Source organism: Plecotus auritus, assembly GCF_963455305.1.
Source record: "Plecotus auritus genome assembly, chromosome: 10".
Classification (NCBI taxonomy): Eukaryota; Metazoa; Chordata; class Mammalia; order Chiroptera; family Vespertilionidae; genus Plecotus; species Plecotus auritus.
In genome coordinates this window covers 26,129,685-26,154,884 of record NC_137785.1, presented here as the reverse complement: position 1 = coordinate 26,154,884, position 25,200 = coordinate 26,129,685, and the positions used below count along the sequence as shown (strand labels likewise).

Genomic DNA, 25,200 nt, shown 5'->3' with positions numbered 1-25,200 from the left:
TTTCCAGTCAGGGCACTTGCACTGGTTGTGGGCCGATCCCCAGTAAGGGGCGGGCAGGAAGCAGCTGATCAATGATGTTTCTCTCTCATCGATGTTTCTATCTCTCTATCCTTGTCCTTTCTTCTCTCTCTAAAAATCAATAAAAACATATATAAAAAAAAAAACACAGCAAGATACTAGATGAGTATTAGAATGGCTAAAAGTAAAAAGACTGACCATACCAAGTGCTGACAGGTATGTGGAAGAACTGGAAGTCTACTACACTGCAGATGGAAATGTAAAATTGTGTGAGTACTTTGGAAAATAATTAGGCAGTTTTTTAAAAAGTTAAACATATTCCTAAAATATGACCCATCAGTTCCACTCCTAAGTACCTATCCAAAGGAAATGAAAGCATATATCCATGCAAAGATTTGTATATGAATATTCATAGCAGCCTTATTTATAACACCCCACATATCCCTTCACAAGAGAATGGATAAACAAACTATTGTATCATATTTATACAGTGGAGCACTACTGAAAGTAAAAAGAGTAAACTTGATACACTCAGAAATATGGATGAAACTCAGCTATGCTGTGTGAAAGAAACCAGACCTCCCCACAACCAAAATAAGAGTCCATTTACATAGCATTCTAGAAAATGCAAAGTACAGTGACAAAGCAGTTCTGTGGCTTCCTAGGAAAGGACAGTAGGAAACTTTTGGGGGCGAAGGATATGTACATTATATTGATTGGAGTGATGGTTTCATTATGGATGTCTACATATGTCGAAGCATCAGATTGTGCCCTTTAAATATGTGAAGTTCTGCTGTAGTCGGTTTGCTCATTGTTTGAGCGGTGGTCGGCAAACTCAGTCAACAGAGCCGCAAACCGGCAAACCGCGGCTCACGAGCCGCATATGGCTCGTGAGCTGCAGTTTGCCGGCCACTGGTTTAGAGCATCAGCCGGAAAACTGAAGGGTTGTGAGTTTGATTCCAGTCAAGGGCATGTACCTCATTTGCAGGCTCTATCCCCAGCCCCTGTTGGGGCACGTGCAAGAGGCAACCAATCGATGTCTCTCTTTCACATCCATGTTTCTCTCTGTCTCTTCCCCTCCTGTCAACTCTCTCTGAAAAATCAATGGGAAAAATACCCTCAGGTGAGGATTAACAAAAATAAAACATGATTATTAAAAAAAAAAGAAAATAAATATGTGCAGTTCATTGTCAGTTATAAGTTAATAAAACTTAAAAAAAAAAAAACATGCCTAAGATTAAACCTTTTCTTTTGTCCACAGAACCCTAACTAATGAAGATTAAATAGTCCTTTACATAGGTTATCCTTTGTATATGGAAATAAATAGCTATTATACTGTACCAGAACAATTAAAAAAAATTATTAAGAGTGTCTGCTATACCTCGATGAGATTCGACAGTCTTGCTAACAGTATAGAAAGACTCGATGAAATACTTTTTCCTGAAAGCCTTCATTTATTCAGGGAGAAATCAGTGATTCTCTGTCCCACCAATTTTCTCAGCCTTGTTTATCTCTAGTTTTGATTTTTATGTATCATTGTTTTCCAGGATACAAATTAAAGATTACTCTTTTATAGGAAGACATAACCCCAGATCAAGATGGTTTTAAGAGACACAAATGTACTACAAACAGGAGTTTGAATTTCTTCTTCTTTTCCATGTAGATGGATGATTTTGTTTTTGTTGAAGTTGTAGTTGCTGGTTACTGAGGAAACCAAGTCAATATACAGGAAGCAAATGAGAATAAAATTAGTATTTAACTTCGTACATGTGAAATGTCCAAATTTTACCAGCTTTTTCAAATTCATTTTGAGAAATTGGAATAACTAAAACTAAAAAAAGTTTTCTTTAGTTATTACACATGTAAGAAAGGGAGGAAAAACATCAAAAGACTACACAAACCCTTGAAACACCTATTAGATTATAGAGCTTTATTGACTTAAAAAGAACTATAGAGCCCTGGCCCATGTGGCTCAGTTGGTTGGGTGTCATCCTGTGCACCAGGAGGTTGCCAGTTTGATTCTGGTCAAGGGCACATGCCCAGGTTTCTGGTTCAATTCCCCAATAGAGGGCATGCAGGAGGCAGCAGATTGATGTTGCGCCCTCACATAGATTATTCTTTCTCTCCCTCTCCCTTCCTCTCTAAAATCAATACACTATTCTTTTTTTTTTTAAAGAACTATAGAACACTATGAATAAAAAAGAAAACATTTTATGCCATTTTTCCTTAAAAGCCTAGACATTATATTTATTTTAGTACTGTATCTTTTCTTTAAAATGTAATTGTTTAAAAATAATCCTCACCCAAGAATTTTTTCCCATTGATTTTTAGAGGGAGTGGAAGGGAAGAGGGAGAAACATCCATGTGAGAGTGACATATCAATTGGTTGCCTCTTGAACCCCAACTGGGGCCAGGGATCCAACCTGCAATAAGGAATCAAACCCACAACCCTCCGGTGTATAAGCCCATGCTCTAACCACTGAAACACCGGTCAGGGTGAAAATTTAATTTGTCATCTCAAAACAGTCTTAACTGCTCTGAATATTTCATCACTGTTAGCAAAGGATGAATCTTGTCAACTATTTTTTTAATTTAGTTTTTGTTTTCATGATATACACACACACACATATATGCAGAGTTTAGAGTCCAGTAATCCTTCATACATTGCCAGGAGTCGCAGGGAACTGTTTCTTTTCTTATGTCTTGGTGGTTGAATGGTAATTAGTATGACTATATGAAAGTTGTTGACTGGAGCCATATGGTAGTACTTTTCCATTCCTACATTGTGTTTCCCCTGGAGTTAAGTGTCTCTTTTTGCTTGTTATTTTGCTCAGGGAAAAGTACTTACAAAAAGACTTCACCCCTAAGGTTTTCCCTGGGTGTCTAAAATTCCCCTTGTTGAGAAGTGTCCAGTATCCCAGTTTCATCTTTGGAGCTGTGGTTATGCTCCACCTGGATTCCAGGTCTTCAGCCCTGTACACAGCTCTCATCATGCTCATCATGATCCCCCTTTCATCATTACCTAGAGGCTCTTTCCTCCCTCCCCCACCCCACCTCCTAGCTCTGGTCCCCTGCTCTTGGGTCTTAGGAGGTACAGTTTATGAGACTTTTCATGTCTCTTTGGAAGGGCCTCTGAACAGTCACTCTGACATTGAGAATGCCATTTTAAGTTGTATCTTTTTCCTCAGGACTTTGAAAGCACTGCTTATTGACTATCTTACAGTGTTGCTGTTGGGAATCAGGACTCTGTTTTGGTTCCTTGATCCTGCACTATGACCTGTTTTACAGTCTCCAGCAGTTTTCAGGATTTCTTAGTCCAAGTATTTGTATATTTCTCAGAGACTTGCTTGGGTATAGGTCCGTGGTCATCATATGCTGAGGTTCAGTGTTCCCTTCAGTCTAAAAATACCCATCCATTTGGGGACCTGTTCTTGAATCATTCCTTTTGATTTCCTGTTCCATTTTTCTCTGTGTTCTTGTTTGGAATTCCTGTTATCTGCATGTTGGGCCTCAAGACTGGTCCTTTGGTTCTACTCCCCTCTATTTTCTTTCCCATTTATTTTTTGTTTGTTTTATCTACTTTATGGAAGATTATCCCATCTTCCATCTTTTCAATTGAATTTTTCACTTTTGCTATTCTATTTTTAATTTCAAAGAACACTTTCTGTGACTTTTTTTCATAGCATCTTGTCCTTGGCTATGCTTTCTTCTCTTAGTTCACTGAGAATATTAATGATAGTTTTAACTTTTTCTAAGTTTTCTTCTCCATGCATGGTCTGTGCTTTCTCCAAGCTGCCTTTTTCTATGTGCCTGCTTTGCTCATCTTTGTGGTTGCTTTGGGACTTCTCAGAGAGCTGGCAGTAGGTGTGGTGGCACTGAGTCTCCGCTTACCTTAACGGATGTGGATGAGCAGTGGGCAGAGGCCTCTGGCTTGGTGAATTCCTGTGTGGGCAAAGAAAATGTCACTCCACATGCTCTGGAGTGTGATGCCATGTGGAAAAACACTACTATTGCGAACTGAGGTGAAAAGTGACTAAGCATTAGACTCTTGAGTGTGAAGAAATCCTAAGTACGTATCTATTTTGTGCATATTTTGCTTTTTGTGTATGCTTAAGATGTGTTAAATCTATCTCAGTAAGGCTAAGTAGCTCTCTGAGTAAGTGGTAGGAAAATGCTGTGCCATAATTTGATTGGTAACATGTTTTCTTTGTATGTAAAATAATGGGGCAGCTTACAATTGATGCCACCTTATGTTTGACCAGGCATGCATCTCTCTAGCATGTGGCGTGATGTGAGGCTTTTCTCTCATATCCATGCCCCTCTGTGGCCTGTCACTTTACCTTGTTCAGGGGAATGGGTAAGCAAGGGAGGCAGAGGTAGAGGGTGTGAGGGTGAAATAATTCTGCATCTGTGGAACACAGTGGTTGCTGGGCTCAGCATGGAATTGAGTGTTTGTTTCTAGTCCTTACTTCCTGTCTGCCCACAGTCGAAATTATCAGCTCCATTTGGAAGCAAAAGGAAAACATATCAGGAACAGAGAACCTAGGATGGTTGTATCCAGTTAAAGTACATCATTGTTGAGGATACAAATTGTCTATTTGAACAGAAAATGGTCTGTCCATGCTACCCTTAGTTTTTGGGTATTGAATTTCATGTTTTATTTGGTAAGGGGGTATTCATGTGATATGAATGTGGAAGGAGAGAAAAGATTCAAACTAGAAACAGATTGTTATCATAGTGTAAGAGTTATAAGGAAAAAGTTTTCCACATCTTTTACTTTGAAAAACACAACATGTCAACAATGCTTTGAATAAAACATCTAATGACTAGACAGTTTTCACCTTTAATCATAGATGTTATTTGTGTTTTATGTGGGTAGCAGCTTCTTCCAACACCACTACCAAATTTCATTTTAATATTGTCATAAGATTTATTTTATTTATTTTTTTAAAAAAATATTTTTATTGATTTTAGAGGGAGAGGAAGGGAGAGAGAAATAGAAACATCGATGAGAGAGAAACATCAATTGGCTGCCTCCCACACACCCCTTACTGGGGATTGAGCCCAAAACCCAGGCATGTGCCCTGACTTGGAATCGAACCAGTGAACTATTGGTTCATGGGTCGACACTCAACCATTGAGCAACACTGGCCAGGCAAATTTGATTATTTTAGACACAAAAGGTTTAGATATTTTCATTTTAGTTTAGGCAGGTTTTAGATGGCAGGGCAGGTTTGTTCAAAGAATATAGTGCTCGCCTTGCTGGTGAATTTCTGAAGATGTTGGAAATTCAAAGATAAAGAAGCTGGTCCTTTTCCTCAGTTAGCTTGTATTTAATGGGAGCTTGATGAAACAGACGCCTTGGTAATTTTTGTGTGGTGTGACAACTGCTGAAATAAAAAGGGACTTATGTGAATTTCAACAGGCAAGAAGGGAGATGACAGTCCTTCCAGGCCAAAGGAGCCCCTCAGCATGCATGATGAGAGCCAGTGGGGGGAGCAGAAGTTTTTAGTATTTCTGAGCTCTGTTTGCTCTAAGTCAGTATAAATATAATACTTTATTTTGGGTAATAAAATACGTCTGGGGCCCTGGCTGATGTGCCTCAATTGATTGGGTGTCATTCCGTGCACTGAAAGGTCGCCAGTTCAGTTCTCAGTCAGACACGTGACTGGGTTGTGGGCTTGATATCCCTGGCAGGGGGCGAGCAAGAGGCAACCCATTGATGTTTTGCTCTTACATCTATGTGTCTCTCTCCCTTCCTCTCTCTCTAAAAATCAATAAAAATATTTTTTTAAGTAATAAAAAATATATATTTGATCATTTTATTTCCTGACTTGAAATCCTCCAGTGGCTTCTGGATTTTAGGGTAAAGTTTCTATTTCGTGGTTTAACTAAACCTTCTTGTTCTGGCTCCTTCCTCCCTCTCATCTCACTCTGTCCCTTTGTCTGTCCCATTCCTTTAGCAGACTTCTTACTTTCCCATTCCAGTTCAGCTCATGCTTTTCTCACGCAGAAAAGCCCTCTGGTGATGTCTGTGGGTGCTGTTCCCCTCCCCTCCAGTTCACTTAGCACTGTGGGTGGAAACATTGTGAGACATGCTGAGAGAAAACAAACAGAAAAGACCCGGCCCTCTTCTCCAGGAGCTTACAGTCCGTTTGGGGAGACTGACACTTATGAAGTAATGAAATAAAACTGCCCATTGTCATACCTGCAGGCAAGGAAAAACACATATGTATAGTCAGGTCTTTGGCATAACAGGCATTGTAGAACTTCCAGAAAGCCTTTCTGAGGTTTCCTCCCTGAATTCTTCCTACACTCCCCCACCATGGAAGATTTTTCTCTGCTGTTTAGTACTGATGCCCTGGCCTGCTGTCCTGGATTTACTCCCTTGGGCCCCCAGTTCTGTGAGATTCCTGAGGGCAGGGGTGCATACAAGCACTTACTGTGTGGACGCATGGGTTGATTTCTGGTAACTTTGTTGACTTGCATCCAGGGTCATGTACACTGACCTGAGAAGAGGATATTGAAGCTGATGTTTGCTGGCATCAAGTCGTAATTATCAGTGACTTCCTAGAACTTTAAGGAGCAAACCTTAGACTCCATGCTTGAGTAATTTGGTGATATTTGAGCAATTGCACAAAACACAAAGTTAAGCTTTGGACCTGGGTGAATGCTCTTTCTCCAACAAGTCAAGGGATGTGTAAATGCTCCGGTTCACACAGTGCACAATACACTAGGGCCTGTTGTGTTCCCAGCACCTGCGCCAGCAAAGATGCCTGGGCAAACCTGCTGTGAATTGCGTATGTGGTGTCTGTTTTTAAGGTTTGTTCGTTTGTTTGTTTTTAAGGTCTTGTGGTCTGACTCTTCAGTAACATCAGTAACCAAATCTTCCTCTGAAGTGACTGAATTTATTTCAAAGGTAAGGTGATTAAGGGCTCTTCTAACAATAAGACTCCCGTCCCCTGTGGTTGGTTGTACTGCAGAGTGATTTCAGTGGACGGCTTCCTTCAGCTAGCATAGTGAGTGCAGGGCCTGGAAGTCGTGCCTGTCCAGAGGCAGGCCAAGGGCTGTGTCTAACAGGGTGCATGGCAATAAACATGTGGCCCTCAGTGCCACAGTCTCTGCTCCTTCTATTTGTTGAGAATGAGTTGAGGCAGACGATGAAACTACACAGATGACCAAGGGTTTGGTTGCTCTTGGTGGAGGCTGAGGGAGAGGCATGTACAGGTCGCTCAGTGGTCAGAGGCTTCATCTAGTCACACCTTTACCTGTTTTACACATTGGGTTTTGCTATTTATTTTTAAATTGTTGCAACAAATATCATTTGAGCAAAAGGTTCCACTACTAAATAAACATCTCTTTACATGTGTACATGCATACCTACCTACCTACATACGCTACTTGTATCTGAAGTGTCTCCAAAGTCTGATATTTTCATTATAAAATCAAGGATATAATCCTATAGGAAAAAACACGGTTGGTGGATCCTACTTTAATAGCTTGTACAGGAGGCTCTTTGATTCTTGCCTGTCCTTTTGGCCAGTCAAGCACAGAAGAACACCACAGTGCCATGCTCTCTAGCATTACTGACCCTCCCTTGGAGTTCACTTTCCCTCTATAACATTCAGAACACTGCATTTCCTCTCCTTTGTGCCTAGCTCTCATTTGTTGTTTTTTTTTTTTTTTAAAAAAGGGCAAAACAAAACAGTTTCTCTGGATTCCCTGATGCTGACTCTGCTTGCATTGGTCTTTTGTCTGGGTGTTTACAGTGGCTCATATTCTTAGATATATGGTTTGCTGTCTTTCATTAATTTTGGAAAAATCTTGTCTATTTCTCTTCAGATATTTCTTCTGCCCGCTTACTTGCACTTCTTCTGGACTTCGTTACATTTACTTGGACCTTTGATGTTCTCTGCAGCTCTGGGTTGCTTTTGTTTTTCTTAGTCTCTGCACTGTTTCAGTTTGGGTAATTTCTATTGCCCTCTGTCTTCCAGTTTATTGATGTTACTCCTCAGCTCTGCCCAGGCTGCTAACGAACCTGTTGGATTCTTCATCTCTGATACCATAGTTTACTTGTTTTTATTTTATTTATTTCTATTTTGTTTTTTGCTTTTTCCCTAGCCTTTCCATTTGACATGTCTTTTAATCAACTTTCCATATCTCTGCTGAAATTTCCCAGTTATTCATGTTTTTAAAAATATATATTTTATTGATTTCAGAGAGGAAAGAGGGAGAGAGAGAGAGAGAGAGAGAGAAACATCAGTGATGAGAGAGAACCATTGATCGGCTGCCTTCTGCATGCCCCACAACGGGGATCGAGCCTGCAACCCGGTCATGGGCCTTTGACTGGGAATTGAACCGTGACCTCCTGGTTCATAGGTTGACACTCAACCACTGAGCCATGCCAGCCAGGCTTTGCATGCACGTTTTTTCTAACTAAATGTTTTATTATGTTAATATAGTTATTTTATTTTATTTTATTTTATTTTATTTCTTTTTTTTTAACAGAGCTGATATTCTTTTTATTTTTTTTTTAAATATATTTTATTGATTTTTTACAGAGAGGAAGGGAGAGGGATAGAGAGTTAGAAACATCGATGAGAGAGAAACATCGATCAGCTGCCTCCTGCACACCTCCCACTGGAGATATGCCCGCAACCAAGGTACATGCCCTTGACCGGAATCGAACCCGGGACCCTTCAGTCCGCAGGCTGACGCTCTATCCACTGAGCCACACCAGTCTCGGCAATATAGTTATTTTAAAGTCTCTGTCTGATAGTTCCAGCATTTGAGTTGGTTTTGAGTCTGGTTCTGATAATTATCTTGATACGTTTTTATTCTCCCTTTTGGGGGTGTGCTTTACAATTTTTGATTGAGTATTAGAAATCATGTTTAGAAAATATAGAGACTGAGGGAAATAGTGTTATGCCTGGAAATGGGAGTGCTGCTGCTCTCTCAGGCCCTCAGTGGGGTCCTCGAGTTGATCCAGTCAGGTGTGGGTTTGAGTTTTGTTGTTACTATGGTTATCTTCAGTGTACCACAGGCTTCAGGTTTCTCCAGCAAATGGCTGCTGGTAGGGAGCCCCAGGTGGGGCCTGGAGTGTGGAAGGTTCTTCTCTGTGGTCTTGCTTCACACTCAGCTTTCAGGAGTCTCATGGGCTGTGGCACAGAGAGATCTCCCTACTCTGTTGACCCCTTAACCCCACCCCCCACTCGTGAGACAGCTGTTACTTGTTGCCTGGTGATGGACTTGGGGGAGGTGGGAGGATGGTTCTCCCTCCTCCTGGTCCAGCCTTAGGCCCAGGCACAAAGCCTTTGGCAGGGGCTTTCTCAGCATCCCTGCCCCTTCATCCCCCAGCACCAGCTTGACTTCCACTTTTTGATGTTGCAGGATCCTTGACCCGGTAGGCCCCTTCCTCCGGGCCAGAGGTGTTTTGCTTTTACTTTCCTCCAAGGCAGGGTATCTTGGCTAGTGGCCTGTGCCAGGAGGACTTCCCACCCTGTGCCCAGAGGCAGGGAAGTATTGCTTCTCATGAACCTGTTGAATTTGTTCCATTCTTCATCTTTTCATCATCCTCCCCAGAAACTTGGGGTCTTTGCTTGGGCTCTGGAATCAAGAGCAGGCTTGTTCCTCCCCTAGCAGCTTAAGGGCTTTTGTCTTGGGTTGAAGGCTCCAGGGAAAGGCACATGGTTTCCTCCCTGTTCTCCAGGGGGAGCCAGCCCACATCTGTGTCACCTATGGAGGCTCTCCAGTCTCCTGCCTGTAGAAGAGAGCTTGGGAGTGAGGGTACACTCCTCTGTGTCTGGGCTCCTGGCTGATGGATGTCACACTCAGCCTGTGGGAATGTGTCCATCTTGGCCAATCTCTTCTACCTGCTTATATGGCAGCCACCTCCTCCTAGTGCTCTGCCACAGCTGACAGTTCACGTGTCCCATCTCTCCTCGGAGGAATGGTTCCTCTTGAAAATCAGTTCAGGTAGTGACCTTGCAATTCAGCTCTCTTCTGGGCTCAAGGGAAGGTACGATGTGCAGAATACGAAGCTTTTTCTTGATGTTATGGTGGGAGTGTGATGTTTTGTGGTTTTCTACATCCCAAGTAGCTAATAGAAGAGTACTTTGTATCATACCAGCAGATATCACCATCTAATACCTACCCAAGTGTTTTCTTATATGGAAAAATTTTGGTTTTAAAATGAACTGTGACATACTTCCTCAGCTTTTTCATTTCTTTCAGTTATCTCAGCTATACCCTGAAGAAAATTTGGAGAAATTCATTCCTTGCTTAGCTGGCCCAGATTCGTTTTATGTAGAGCGAAACCACATGGATCTGGAAGCGGACCTGAGGTATGCTCTTCACCCCACCCCGGGGCCATAGGGAGCAGCCCTTCTGGTGGTGACTGCTCGCCCTCTGCAGTGTGGGCAGGCTGGGCGGTTCCAGACATGAGCTGCCTGTTCATCTGAGGAGCTCTTGAGGTTATACTAGTACAGTGGTCGGCAAACTCATTAGTCAACAGAGCGGCAAACCGCAGCTCGCAAGCCACAGTTTGCCGACCACTGTACTAGTACATTACTCTGGATGGTTTTATTTATTTATTTATTTTTATTTTATTGATTTTTATAGAGAAAAAGGGAGAGGGATAGAGAGTTAGAAACATCGATGAGATGAGAGAGAAACATCGATCAGCTGCCTCCTGCACACCCCCTACTGGGGATGTGCCCGCAACCAAGGTACATGCCCTTGACTGGAATCGAACCTGGGACCTTTCAGTCCGCAGGCGGACGCTCTATTCACTGAGCCAAACCAGTTAGGGCTACTCTGGATGGTTTTAATCTCTACTTTGTTTCTAGGGATATTCATCAGTTATGGGCAGTTTGAAGACTCTTAATAACCTAGTTGTGATTTTGAGAATATGAGCAAAGGAATTTCAAGTATATGCTACTTGCCCTGGCTGGGTGGCTCAGTTATCCTGACATGTCAAGGTTGCAGGTTCGATCCCCTAGACAGGGCACATACAAGAAGCAACCAATGAATGCCTAAATAAGTGAAACAAATTGATGTTTCTCTCTCTCTCCCTCCCTCCCTCCCTCCCTCTCCTCTCTCTCTATAAAATCAATCAATAAATAAAAAATCAACGTACTAGTATATGCTCCCATTTAATGTAATTTTGACAATCTGATAAAATTATATCTGATTACTATTTCTGCTCTATAGTGGAAAGTTCAGACTGTTCCAGGTGCTAACAAAAAGTCTCCTGGGCCAGGTGTCTCTGGACCCTGCATCCTGACCTAGCATTCTGGTTTTGTAACTGTGCAGGGCGGGGCAGGCCTGCTGCCTGGTCTCCAGAATGGGACCTGACATCTTAGCGCCTGAGACCTAGTTGCAGCACAGTGGCTGCCAGTTCCCGGTGATTGTGATGCCACTGACTGTGGTCACGTTATAGCTCCTCAGGCCCTGAAAGACTTGATCATACAGTGTAATAACATACAAGTAAGAAAAGGGGAATGGGGAAACTGTGACTCATAATAAGGATTAAATTGAATTAAATCTAGGTGAATATAGATTAAGGCACTTCTGCTTATTTTTTTCTGTAATATGTATTTCTCTTAATTGGGAATTGAAATTTCTCTCCCAGTCTGTGGTAATACCATTTTAATACTGATAAGCTCCTTGGTTTAATTTTTAGGTATTTGGCTTCATTACCTTCTCACATACTGAAAAATGACCATGTTAAGAAATTTTTCAGCACTTCATCTCCCACCCAACAGCTTCCAAGTCCAAGTGAGTTTGTAAAATGTGATTAAATAAAAATAAGAATATTTTTATTGTCTGTAAATTTTATGATATTTATTTTAACTCACAGATCCTGGCAACCTTTCCCTTTCTAAAGTTGGTACCATGATGGGCGTGTCTGGAAGGTGAGACTTCTACCATGTAACCAACACCTTTTTTTTTTCCAATTGTTTTTATTGATTTTTAGAGAAAAGGATAGAGATAGAAGCATCGATTAGAGAGAAACATCACTGATTGGCTGCCTCCTGCATGCCCCCTACTGGGGATCAAGCCCGGAACCTGGTCATGTTCCCTGACCGAGAATCGAACAGGTGACCTCTTGGTTCCTGGGTCAATGCTCAAATGCTGAGCCACTGGCTGGGCTAACCAACACCTTTTAAATCAGCGTTGTTACTTTTGGTTGTGTGTAAATAAGTCATTCTTAATCTTAGTTTTAAATGTTGAGAGAAGAATTGTATAGAGATCATCCAATTTAAGATTTCTAAAAAAAAAACAAGTGTTCTCTAAGCAACTGGAATTGGAATTCCCAAGGACCCCTACTACAAGTGCCAGTGTCTAGGCCAGGGGTGGGCAAACTTTTTGACTCGAGGGCCACAATGGGTTCTTAAACTGGACCGGAGGGCCAGAACAAAAGCATGGATGGAGTGTTTGTGTGAACTAATATAAATTCAAAGTAAAGGAGCGGAGGGGAGAGCAAGAGAACCGGATAGAACAGCCGGATCCGGCCCGCGGGCCGTAGTTTGCCCACGGCTGGTCTAGGCCCTGCTCATTCTAGGAAGCCAGAATTTCTGAGAATCTTCATTTATACAAGTTCCCAGCAGGTGAGTGGGCCTGATGCCAGAGTGCTGCTGTAGGGGTCCTCTGTTCTCGTGAGCCGGACAGCGATGGTAGCAGTGCTCAGGTGACAGAAAGGCTGTCTGCCTGTCTGACAGCTGATATTTTTAATGGGCTGATATCACAGAACGTGCGTGCACGCACACAGTTGTGTGAAGAACTAGGCAGTTAATGAGGTCTTGGAAAGACCTGACTTTTCTTCTTTACTGCGTAGCACTCAGCCTGGTATGTAGTGAGCACATAGTCAATCCATGTGGGTTTATAGTTGAGGGTGGAAGGGACAAGGACAGAAAGTAGAATGCTTTTTGTTCCTTCCAGCTTCTAGGATTTATTATTTTTTTAAGGTTAATTTGAGTATTCAAGATTTAGGAGTCAGTTTTAATTTATGATTGTCAGTATCATCCTGTGATAAAAGTAACAAACTAGTCAAGTTGTGACACACACACATGAACATACACATATATGTGCACACATAGATACATACTCTTAAACGTGTATACAAACGCATATGTACACATGTTCTTAGACATCATACAAATAGATACATATACATGCATGTACACATACATGCCTATAGACGTCAGACTTCAGTGGGATGGAGTGATGGGGTGGAGAAGTGGCTGAAAGGGCTCTGAGGTGAGCAGTGGATGGGACTGCAGATGCATCCAGGATGGAGAAGCTGGCTTGTGCATGCCTCTAACAGTAAGGCTGAGGTCTTCTGAAACCACATGTTCTCTGTCCTCGCAGGCCTGTGTGTGGAGTAGCCGGCATCCCATCCTCTCAGAGTGGCGCCCAGCACCACATGCAGCACTCAGCTGGCGCAGCCGCCTTGCCCCATTGCTCCCACACAGGGGGCGGGGGCTCGGCGCTGGCCTACCGGACCCAGATGGACACCTCGCCTGCCATCTTAATGCCTTCCAGTCTGCAGACCCCTCAGACCCAGGAGCAAAATGGGATTTTAGATTGGCTGAGGAAACTGCGTTTGCACAAATACTATCCCGTCTTCAAACAGCTTACAATGGAGAAGGTACGTTGGCTACTAAGCAGGCAATGTAGAATTTGCTTGTTTTCCCAGGTAACCTTTCTTCCGACCTCATTCCTAGAGGAAGTCAGTTGGGTTTCTAAACTGTATGTGTTGTGGAAATAACAGTGCCTGGAATTTAACACCTACAGATGCATGCCCTAAGTCCTGCATGCTCCCAGGAGGGTGGCAGTGGATTAGAACTTGAAGGTTGCCTGCTGCTGAAGCAAAAGCTGGAACAGGATTGGTTGCAAACAAACAGCTTTTTTAGATAGTTTGGGGTCCTCACAAATTTGGTACTCTATGTGATGAGAAGGACATTATGTCTCCATCAGTCCTGCAATCGGTAGAAATAGTGAATTTTGGTGCCCACATCTCCCAATCCCCATCTTGGATGTCCTTCCATATAGGCCTGTGCATGTGCTGGTGCTCAGCTCAGGAAGGCCAGTTGTACAAGGGGCCCAAACACTTTGGTCCCAGTAAGTGGCTCTCTGATGATCTGGCTTGATTTAGGGTCAAATAGCTAAAGGAATAGATGAATTTTAGGGCTTTCAAGCAGTGCTACATAGAAATTATTTTTTACAATAGAAAGTTCAGATGAGCATTATTTCACTCTTAAATTCTCAAATTTCTTAAGTCTTGGTATCAATGATAAAACTAAATTAGACCTATACACGGTGTCTGAACTCTGAGCTCCCCCTGTTGGATAAAATGACTTGGTGGCTTTTATCTAGGTAAAATTTCATTTGTCCAAAAATCTGCAATTGAACTTAGAAATTCAGCTTTTACTGCATAATAAAAAAACAAATTTTAAGTATATTTGTAATAGTTTCGGTTTAGGATTCATAGATCTTAGAAACAATAGATTTTACTAACACTGGTCATGATCAGCTTTAGAAGTTTTAATATATCAGTTAAAATGGCTACACTCACAAATCAGGTCATGGACTGTCTTGAGAGCCAGAACATCATTTGTCTGCTTGGTGTAAGGCCGCGTTCGTTCTGATGGCCTCTGCCCTTCTGGATCACTTGCTGCCCAACAAAGTTGCTGTTGTCCCGGATATCAAGAAAAAAGAGCTGTTAAAAGAAACTGTCCTCCTGTCTGCAGGAGGATAAATGCTTGCGTTTAAGGGGGGGGGGGTGTCCCTGCGAGGACGGGGGCACTTCCACAGATTGCATCTCTGTCATCACCTTCCTGCACAGCATGGGTCTTCACCAAGCCCTTGTGAGGTGCCTGGTGCCCTTATAGACACAAAATGAGTGTCTTGTTTTTTGAACTATGGATACCAAAACATTCAGCAAGTAAATGTTTTCGTTTTCCCAAGTCTTTTATTATCTACTCTTTGGTCTGTTTGCATGTCCTAGAAATGGAATCAAAGTTCTTTGTTTCCAGAATCCTAATTCTCAGTAATTTTGTAATTTATTTCTTCTATGGAAGTTTCTGAGCCTTACCGAAGAAGATCTAAATAAATTTGAATCCCTTACCATGGGAGCAAAGAAAAAACTCAAGACGCAACTGGAGCTGGAGAAGTAAGTGTGACGTTGTGAAATGTCTGTTATTTAGCTTCTGCTGAACAGATGTTAGGACTTAGAGCTTTGTTACATATTAGTGATTGGATCACTTTTGACTGCTTAGCACATCTTAATGCTTTTAAAATTCTATGAATGTGGTCCTAGGAAAGGTTTGCTAGGAAAGGTTCTTCTAGTGAATCTGACTAGTTAGAATGTGATATTTTCCACCCTGGAGATTATTTTAATGAAAGTCACCTTTGTGTAGAATATATGCACTTATGCAGAGTTTGTGAAACATGAGAAGGTTTTTCAGCAGAATTTAAAACTTGCTTGTTTGCATGCTTTCTTATTATAACAGGGAGAAGTCAGAGAAACGGTGCCTGAACCCCTCAGCCCCACCCCCGGTCACCAGCAGTGGAGTGGCCCGTGTGCCCCCCACAAGCCACGTAGGGCCCATGCAGAATGTCCGAAGCCCCCACGCTGCAGGTAGGTGAGAGCCGGGTCAGCCTTGACACGTGGAGTGCAGTCTGTTCCTTTTGATAGTCGTTAGACCTCATAATACACCCTTCTGCCATATATATCTTTTAGTATTTACAATTACTATTCATTATTTTAGCTTTTGTAGTCTCTACCATAGGAAATTAGAAGGGTTATTTTGCTTAGAAGCTGGATACTGGTGAATTGCCTAAAGTTGTTTGGGCTAAAGAATTAGATCCAGAAACTACTACGGTGAGAAGGAAAGAGTAGGAATTATACAAAATAAATGAAAACCTCTCTCTTCCCCTAGGTGGAGCACAGAGGTCATGTTTAAGTCATTGCCTCAGAGGTTCCCTTTGAAAGTCTCCTCCATGCTTAACCACCCCCTTTCTGCTCTGGGGACTTGAAGCTTCAGTGATCTGATTTTTTAGCCACTATTCCCCTCCTCCTCCTGCCTCTCCCTCTCCTCAGAGAAAGGTTGAGGACCCCTGTATAAGTTGCTCTGTTGTTTTCTTTCTTTTTTCTTTTAATCCTCACCCAAGGACATGCTTTCATCAATTTTCACAGTGGGGGAGGGAGAGAGAGAGAATTATCAATTGGTTGCCTCCCAAATGTGCCTCGACTAGGAATTAAACCCAAAACCTGGGTATGTGCCCTGACTGGGAATCGAACCCGCAATCTTTCAGTGTACAGAACAACGCTCCAACCAACCAAGCCACACCAGAAATATGAAGAGTAATAGTAAATATCTTCTAAGTGGTTATTTAACTAAAAAGGTCTATGTCACCTCAACCTCATGAAATGGGGTGTTTGTGGATGACTCCTTTTGCAGCACCATGCCGGTTTGGGAACCCTTTTTTCTCATTCTCTAGTGTTTGAGTAGAGGGAGGCATTAGAACATCTGGCTGAGAGCATCGCTGTGTTTGCATCTGCCACATAACTCGCCATCACCTTGGGCAGTTTGTTCTCTAAGAATGTCAGAGCCCTATTGAATATGGAAATACCCGTACCTACCTTCTTGGGATTGATGTGAAGAAATCAGTGTGCGATAGGTTTGCATGGAGGTGGGTGGTGAGGGCAGACCCCTGGTGGAGTTCTGTAACGCATGGATTTGGGTGCCACCTTTGGACTATCACCTGTCCCTTCTCCACAGCGCTGCGGGTGGAAGTGGAGCAGCCCCCTCACCAGACGGCCCGGGAAGGCAGCTCCTCAGAGTGCTCCAGCTCTTCCCCCAGCCCGATGGGGGTGCAGGCCCGGGAAGAGAGCTCAGACAGCGCTGAGGAGAATGACAGGCGTAAGGATGCCCAGCATGACTGGCGCGGTGCTGCCTCTGCCCTAGGCTGTGGGGCTGTGCTGACCTCTCTGTTTCCATCTAGGTGTGGAGATGCACATGGAGGGTTCTGATAAGGAGAAGCCTGTCATGCTACTGAATCATTTCACTTCGAGTTCTGCCAGACCCACGGCCCAGGTTCTCCCTGTGCAGAACGAGGCAGGCTCCAACCCTTCAGGCCACCACCCCCTGCCTCCACAGATGATGACTGCAGCCTCACACATTGCACCCATCAGAATGCTGAATTCTGTGCACAAATCAGAGAGGGGAGGCACGGACATGAAGCTCCTCTCGTCTTCTATGCACTCACTGCTGTCTCTAGAAGAAAGGAATAAAGTCTCTGGACCAAGAAGTGGAATCAAAGTGGACAAGAGTTTTGGCAATGCCATGATGGATGTGTTGCCCACGTCTGCCCCCCATCAGCCTATGCAGGTCCTCTCTGGACTTGCTGAGAGCAGCTCCGGGTCACCCACTATCTCCTTTGGTCCCCGCACCAAAGTTGTCCATGCGTCTGCACTGGACAGGGTGATGAAGCCGGCCCAGCAGCCGGCCCTGGTGGTGGAGACTAGCACTGCTGCCGTGGGAACATCCAGCACGGTCTTCCACGTGGCTCGGCCACCAATCAAACTTCTGGTGTCTTCATCTGTCCCTGCGGATTCTGTCATTTCTGGACAAACTTCCTGTTCTAATAACGTGCAGATCAGTGTGCCCCCTGCAATAATAAACCCTCGGACTGCTCTATACACAGCCAACACCAAAGCTGCCTTCTCTGCAATGAGCAGTGTGCCTGTGGGCCCCCTGCAGGGCAGCTTCTGTGCGAACAGCAACACTGCCTCCTCCAGTAGCCACCCTTCCCCATCCTTCCCAAACATGGCCACTGTGCCCAGCTGCCCGGCCCCCAGCTCCAGCCCTGCGCTCTCCTCAGTCCCTGAAAGCAGTTTCTACAGCAGCAGCAGCAGCAGCAGTGGCAGCGGCTCCCCCGGGAACATTCCTGCCTCTGCCCAGAACCATCACCACCACCACCACCATCAGCAGCCGTCGGCGCCCCCGCAACCCTCACCTGGCCCGCCACCAGGCTGCGTCGTGTGCACATCCTGTGGATGCAGCGGGAGCTGCGGCTCTGGTGGCCTGACCGTCAGCTACGCCAACTATTTCCAGCACCCGTTCTCGGGGCCATCTGTCTTCCCCTTCCCCTTCTTGCCCTTCAGCCCTGTGTGTGGCAGTGGCTACGTGGGCACCCAGCAGTACGGCAACAGCGCCTTTCCGGTTGTGCACTCACCATATGGCAGCAGTGTGCCTGCCGAGCCCGTGCTGGGCAGCCAGTCCACTTTCACCGTCCCTCCCATGCAGAGCTTCATGGCAGGGGCAGCTGGTGTGTACCAGGCCCAGGGCTTGGTGGGCAGTAGCAATGGTTCCAGTCACAAAAAGAGCGGCAATCTCTCATGTTACAACTGTGGGGCCACCGGTCACCGTGCTCAGGACTGCAAGCAGCCGTCCATGGACTTCAATCGGCAAGGTAAAGGCGGGCCATGGCCGGTGAAGCTCCAGAGGCAGACCGGCTACACTGGCTAGCAGTGCAGCGCTGCCCAGAGAGGTGCAGGCAAAGGCTTACTGTTTATGAAAATAATAGTAAACTTCTTTTTAAAGCAAAAAGTAATTTTTAAATGCTCTTTGCAAAAGCATGAAATTCTTGGTAGGTTCTAAAGCCCCCAAAAGGTGGGTTATTTTGGTTCTAAGAGTGTCTTCATGATTTCATCATACTTCTTATTCTAGAGCATGTTGAGCTGGCAGTGGAGAGGGGCTCTGGCCTGATGGCTCCTTGGTCTCTTATTTCTTGCCATGTGACTGGGAAGCAAGTATCAGCAATTTAATGCCACCCCCAACCTTTAGCTGAAAGCCTAGGGCATATAGCACAAGTTCAAAGGCTGTGGGTGGAAGTCAGTATCTCCACTTCTGCTCTCCCTCCAGGGTGCCATGGCTGTTGGTGTGTGTATGTGAGTGTGTGATGGCATCTCACTGCTCTACCATCTTCTGCCTTCCCCCCTTTCTCCCACTCACTCTCTTTTGTCTCCTTCAGTCAAATTCAGATGTATGGTTGATGTATTTATTACAGTGGATTCGTTCTTGCTGTTGGTTTTGGAAAGATGATTAAACCGGGCATTGGGAAAATTGGTCCCAGCTCTGTGACTATTCACTGTGCGGTCTTAAAAAGCCACTTGATCTCTGTAGGTGTGAGGGTTGCTCTAAACCTGTGATTTCCAGACCTGCCAATGTATCTTAGTCACCTAGAGCAGCAGTCACCAAGTTTTCGGACCTCAGACCACCGATTGGCGACTGCTGCTGCAAAGGTTTCCTTAAACCAGTGGTTACCAGCCTTTCGGTCCGGTGGGCGACTGCTGACCTAGAGAACTGTAAGACTAACAGCTCAGACTCAGTAGGTCTGGTGGCAGGTGGGGCAACTGGGCTATGGCAACCCCTGTTGATAGAGATTGTGCTGCATGTCCTGAAGCCGCGAGCCCAGAGCACGGGGCCCTGTCCCCAGAGGACGCATGTCCCGAGAGGATGCATGCTGGATGGCCAACCAGCTATGTGCTGTTGGAGTCCCAGAAAAAGCACTCCTAAAAAGAATCAAGGAATGGATTGGTAACTTCAGTCATTTCACCCCTTGTCTGATTTTTAGAAAACTAGTAAATTTGCATCAATTGTGGGGTGGAAGAGTGGGGGTTGGCAGTGGTTAGAACAGGTGGTCTAGATTCCCAGCACCTGAATTTTGACCAGTGACTCTGGAAATAACTTTGGACAGATCAGCTGTTTGTAGTAATTCTACAGTGATTCAAATTTGATCTCTTTTTTTCCCTCTCTCTAGGTACTTTTAGGTTGAAATATGCCCCTCCAGCAGAAAGTCTGGACTCCACAGATTGATATTTTTCTCTGGCAACAGAACACTATTAAGCCATGGAGACATAAGGAAAATTAAATACAAAACTGAGAAGTCTAGTTGCTGTTGAGCTTAATATTTTTAATCCAAAGGTGCTTTACTTTATTAGACTGGATAGAAAACCTAGCATAGGAGTGCATCAAACTCAGTTTTATTGCCAAAATCCTAGATTGGAGCTTGATGTCAGGACTTGCCTAGTGGGTATCTCCACAGCAGGTGAAATTGGCCACCTCCATCCTTGATGGCAATGCAGAGGCCTCTCGTCTCTGGAAGAGCATTGCTGTCACTGGTCCTTCTAGGCTCACACGTAATTCCAGGGCAGCTACGCGAGATCGGAATCGAGAACTGAAGGTTGGAGTTCTCCAAGTGGAGTTCCACCAGTCGGACTCTTGACACCCCTGGGTGAGGGAAAATGTCACCTTTGTTTTGTTTTGTTTTGTTCCTAAAGTGGTTAGGCACTAATTTCTGGGCTTTTTAGGGATTGCACTACAGAAGAATGTAAACTGATGTCAATCTCTGCAGTTCTGGAGACAAACTCCCTGAGAGCAGTCAGTGCAAGATATTCAGAGAATCTGTCTTTAAAGAGTTGGCACCAGCAGGCTAGTCACTTTGTACACAACAGAGATCTTAGTATTTACTTCCCTCCGTAAAACACTTTGTAGCAGTTTCAGGTTTTTAATTTTTTCTGCAAATAAATTTAAACTACATTATTAAGTAGAAATAGTTACTTGCAACAACTTAATTTCTAAGGGTCCAAGTCCCAGAAAATCCCTAGTTGTCAAAGCTTTGAGAATATCTTCTTTATCGGTCCTTCCATAGCTTTGAGGCCTGTCATCTTCCACCACAAAGGAACTCTTGCAGACACACAGTAACAGCACGGCCTTTGTGAGTTGGCTCTAACAGATGCTATCTATCCTTAGCAAAGTTTTCAAGTTTTTTAAAATCTCACATAGCCTTCCCAAGGCTTACTGTTAACAGATTCACACTTGAGACACATTTCAACAATAATACAGTCCTGTAATTTATGAGCAAAAGATTTGAAATTTTCTCTCCTGTTGACTTATTTTGTATTAGTTCTGTTGAAAACCTGGAAGGCTACAATAGAAAATGATAAGACTCTAAAAGAGACCACACCAACAGGACAGAGCTACAGGATCTGCAGAAGTGTAGTTTTATTGAGGTGGGAAATAAAGTCCTCACCACACAGTTCTCAATTTCACCCTATTGCAATGAGAGCTTTCTGATCTGAAATTTAGGAACTTAAATCTTCAAGTCTAAAGGGAATTTTCTGCTCAAATATTATTTTAAATGCTAACGCCTTCAGTATTAAAATATTAATCAGGAAGGCCTTACCCAGGGATTTTTGCAGTTGAATATTTATTTAAAAAGAGAAAACAATAATCAGAACATTCTTAAAATGGGACAATCAGCCTCAAACAAAATTGATGTAAATAAAAAGAATACTCTAGAATTTGAGGCATTGTGATGTGAAGTTTGAAATTTTGAGATCAGTTTCCTGGCTTCCTGGAAACTAAAGCAGAAAGTTGTTACATTTTCTTTTTTTTTTTTTATGGAAGGCTTTTAGTAGAGTTTTTTAGAGTTTTATTTTAGTAGAGTTTTATTTCTATGCAATGCAGAATTGACAGACCTCTGTATTCTTATATCTCTTCCTGGTAACACAGTATTATTACATACAGTTTTTAAGCAAAGCTGATGCTTACAACAGTTTTTTGGGGGAATGTTACATTGATCTCTTAAATTATAAACACTACAAAAATGTCAAAATAATGAGAACTGACACAACTTTGCCTTAAAGAATATTAGACTGGAACTTGTCATGTTATGTTAAAGGAAGACTTAGAGTGTTCATTGATGTTTACGATTTTAATATTTCTGAAGGCCATTACAGTGGCCTGGATATGTGCTGAAAGCCAAACTTTTAAATTTTTTGGTTTTTTAAACAAAGAAATATTTTAAATAAATCCTATTTCAACACAGTGAAATTGTGGAAAACTGACTCATAACAAAAGAAAAAAGTCATATTTAGGTTTCTTTGTTTTAATGGTCAGTATTGGAAATGAAAGTGTCTTTTGTCACCCTTATAACTATTTTGGTAAACATTAGAGGTTAGCATTAAATACAACAAAAAATTAAAACAAACTTTGAAGTATGACCTTCAAATTGAGGTAAATAAGTTCAGACATTGTGTGGCTGTGTTCCAGTCATCAAAGGTCTTAGAAAAATTCCCAGTTTCTTTTAAAGTATGTGTGTGGTGTGACATTTCCAATGAGGTCATTCCAAGTTGAGAATTGTAAAATGTAAATATGAGGTACACAGGCCACAAAGCTGCTGATCCATCAGATCTCTTCCCAAGTGAATCGCATACTTGGCCTTGGGAATATTTGCTAGCAGCATTATCTCTGATGAATTTCTCTCCGAAGGCAACCCAAGTCAGTAGGCCTAAAAGAGCATTTTGCATTTCCTCAGAAGATGTCCTCACGTTAGAAACACAGATCAGACTGATCCTTTCAACTACTTAGTCGTTTTCCTGAAATCGTGGCTGTTTCCAAGTGCTGTGGCAACCAGGTAGGTGTGGCACCAGCCACTTTGCTTTATGTAGTCTGTCATATATTAAAGTTTCTAACCCCATTTTTATCTTCAAGAATGGGGAAAGTAGAATGTACAGATCAAAGTAGAATACAATGTTGGGATGAAACAACTATTTCACCTTTTTTTTAAAGCAAAACTGTCAATTTTCTACCTTATTTTCTAATTTTTGTTTCATGGTCATACTGAAAATAGGAAAATGTTTAAACATTAAAACTCCTAATTGTTAAAGAGCACTGAGGAAATGGGAGCTAGCACTTCTAATAAAAAAACAAATTTATTTTTAGAAAGCCGGTATGTGATTGGGTATTTTAAAAAACCAGCATTATCTATATAATCTCCAAAAGATTACAGGAGTCAGCTTGTTAATATAGTAGTTCGTAGGTTGAGTATTTTAATTCACTATATTTAGAATTCTATTAAGTCCTTTATCACAAGAAGTCAACAGTTAGTTTACACTACACATTATGTATGGAGGCGCAGTAGCAGTGGTAGTAACTTTGCCTGACGTCACACAACTGTAATGTGTTCCCTATTTGAGCACAGGCTGACTGAGGCTTGCACTCATTCACTCACTCCAGTGTCTCTAGTGAGCACTTGACAAGCGGGAATTGGGTTGCACCCTCCCCTCTTCACTCCCTATCATTTTGTCACTCCTACTTTCATGGTGGTTTATTTGATGCCTTGCTAGTTTTACTGATGGTGTTACCCATTGAAGAGTCTTAAAGGTTATAAGGGAAACCATGTCTCTGCTCAGCTTGACCCCCTATCTCAGAGGAAGGGCCTGTGGAACCTGATCCCATTGGCCATCCTTTCCAAAGTACAGATGACTCCCAAAGAATGAGTCAGGTGACATTTAAAGCCATGGGTTCTGAAGAGGCTCAATTATTGACAAGTCCCAAGGCTATGAAAGAAAGTATCTCTAATTTACATTCACAAAACTAAATACTGTGCTGGTTGAGTCCAAAGGTCAATGTTACTACACTGTTAGTGGAGGGAGGGGCGTGCCAGTCGGGTATTGTAACAGGCCCCTCACATGGGTAAGTTTTTACATGCACAAAGACAAAGGCTTTGGTACTGAAACTGAAGACCTCGTATACTTAAGAATCTTCACAGCTTCTATTGAACATATTTTCTTTTTAGGAATGAAGGAAAAGTCTCCCATTTTTGAGCCATTCTTTTGTCAGTTCTACAAAATTGCATGTAACTTTATAAATATTTTTTAAAAATATAGTTTTGTAAATATTTAATATTCTGCTAATTTGATTTTGAATTGTAAATGTCAAGTATTGTTTTTGGGGTTTTTATGTTTTATTATACTTTGTTAAAAAGGAAAAATTGTACATTTTTAGAATGTTTTTATGAGTAAATTTAATGTACTGAAAATAAAAAAAATGAAAATAAAAACGGTTTCATTTTAGGTCTTTGCCTCAAATATGAAGCACACATCTTTTCATATAATTCACAATTCTTGATCTCTAAACTAGGGAGTCAATCCTTTCTGCCTTCCCAGCTTTACAAAAGGAATACTGTCTTAAACCTGTTTTCTGTCAAGGTTCCCAGGTTTTTAACAAATGTCCTTGGTATGGACAGAAATGTGAATTGATTGGGGTATAAAGATGGTTTCATAACAATCAAGGTAGGTGTTAATAGATCTAAGCTTCTCTAAACATTTCCAAATGCATGGTGAATGTGCCCTACCATCTTAAGCTCTGCCCTCTGGATTTGAGAGGTTGGCAGTGTGAGGATGCCTAGGACTGCATTTTTGTCATGAGCAGTGCCAAGCACTAGAGGGAGAATTCTGGTGCTTTTTCCCCATAAAGGTCCGTAAGGCTTCTTGGTTTTTTCAGGCTGTTAGGTAAGTAAATGAGACACAGCTGGCAGCCCAATATGGAGCACTTGCTCCTCTTCTGGAGATGCGGAACATGTGCACATCTGCTGAACAAGAAACTCAGGGAAGCAGGGTATTTCCTCAACCCGCTCCCTGTATTCTTCCACAAACATTGCAGTGCCTACGTGAACTTGAGTTGGGTCCAGGTCTAGTTTTCCAAATGAGTAACACTGGCCACTACTTAGCTGGTGTTTGCATTATATCTTTACCTGATGCGGCTCCCCAGTAAATTAAGGTACCATGAGTCATGCCATCTTGACTGCACATACACATACTCTATATACCAGTGGTTGGCAAACTGCGGCTCGCGAGCCACATGTGGCTCTTTGGCCCCTTGAATTTTTAGCAAAGGCCAGCTTAGGAGTACCCTAATTAATAACAATGTACCTACCTATATAGTTTAAAAAATTTGGCTCTCAAAAGAAATTTCAATCGTTGTACTGTTGATATTTGGCTCTGTTGACTAATGAGTTTGCTGACCATTGCTCTATACCTTTGTGTTTATTTTACTTTGTTCATTCAGAGCAATATGTTTTCAAGTGTTTATTCCCACAAAACACCTACGTCCCACATCCATCCTCCTCCTACTTTGTGGCATACAAGTTCTCAGTATAGTTTTGTAAGGACAAGACCAAGTGGCAGAACCTTGACCACAGTGAAGAAGATGCCCCCGACAGGAGACCTGCAGAGGTGTCACTCCACCCAACTGCTCCCCCAGCCCAGCAAAACCAGCCTGATGCTTCTTGTTAGGAAGGATACTGTTTGGCTTTGGCTAGTACAGA

At 42.8% G+C, this 25,200-nt stretch overlaps 1 protein-coding gene across 2 annotated transcripts in view; it reads left to right on the top strand.

Moving 5' to 3' along the window:
* ZCCHC14 (zinc finger CCHC-type containing 14) overlaps positions 1-21,497 on the top strand; it is a 67,166-nt gene extending 45,669 nt beyond the window's left edge. For both annotated transcript variants that reach the window (XM_080646063.1, XM_080646062.1), the window contains 10 exons: positions 6,866-6,937; positions 10,252-10,361; positions 11,702-11,796; positions 11,879-11,933; positions 13,390-13,669; positions 15,102-15,193; positions 15,534-15,661; positions 16,806-16,946; positions 17,029-18,498; positions 19,849-21,497. In XM_080646063.1, coding sequence (XP_080502189.1) covers positions 6,866-6,937; positions 10,252-10,361; positions 11,702-11,796; positions 11,879-11,933; positions 13,390-13,669; positions 15,102-15,193; positions 15,534-15,661; positions 16,806-16,946; positions 17,029-18,498; positions 19,849-19,904 — 2,499 coding nt within the window. In that variant the 3' untranslated portion in view covers positions 19,905-21,497. The remainder of the gene's footprint in view (positions 1-6,865; positions 6,938-10,251; positions 10,362-11,701; positions 11,797-11,878; positions 11,934-13,389; positions 13,670-15,101; positions 15,194-15,533; positions 15,662-16,805; positions 16,947-17,028; positions 18,499-19,848) is intronic.
* The last annotated feature ends 3,703 nt before the right edge of the window (positions 21,498-25,200 follow it).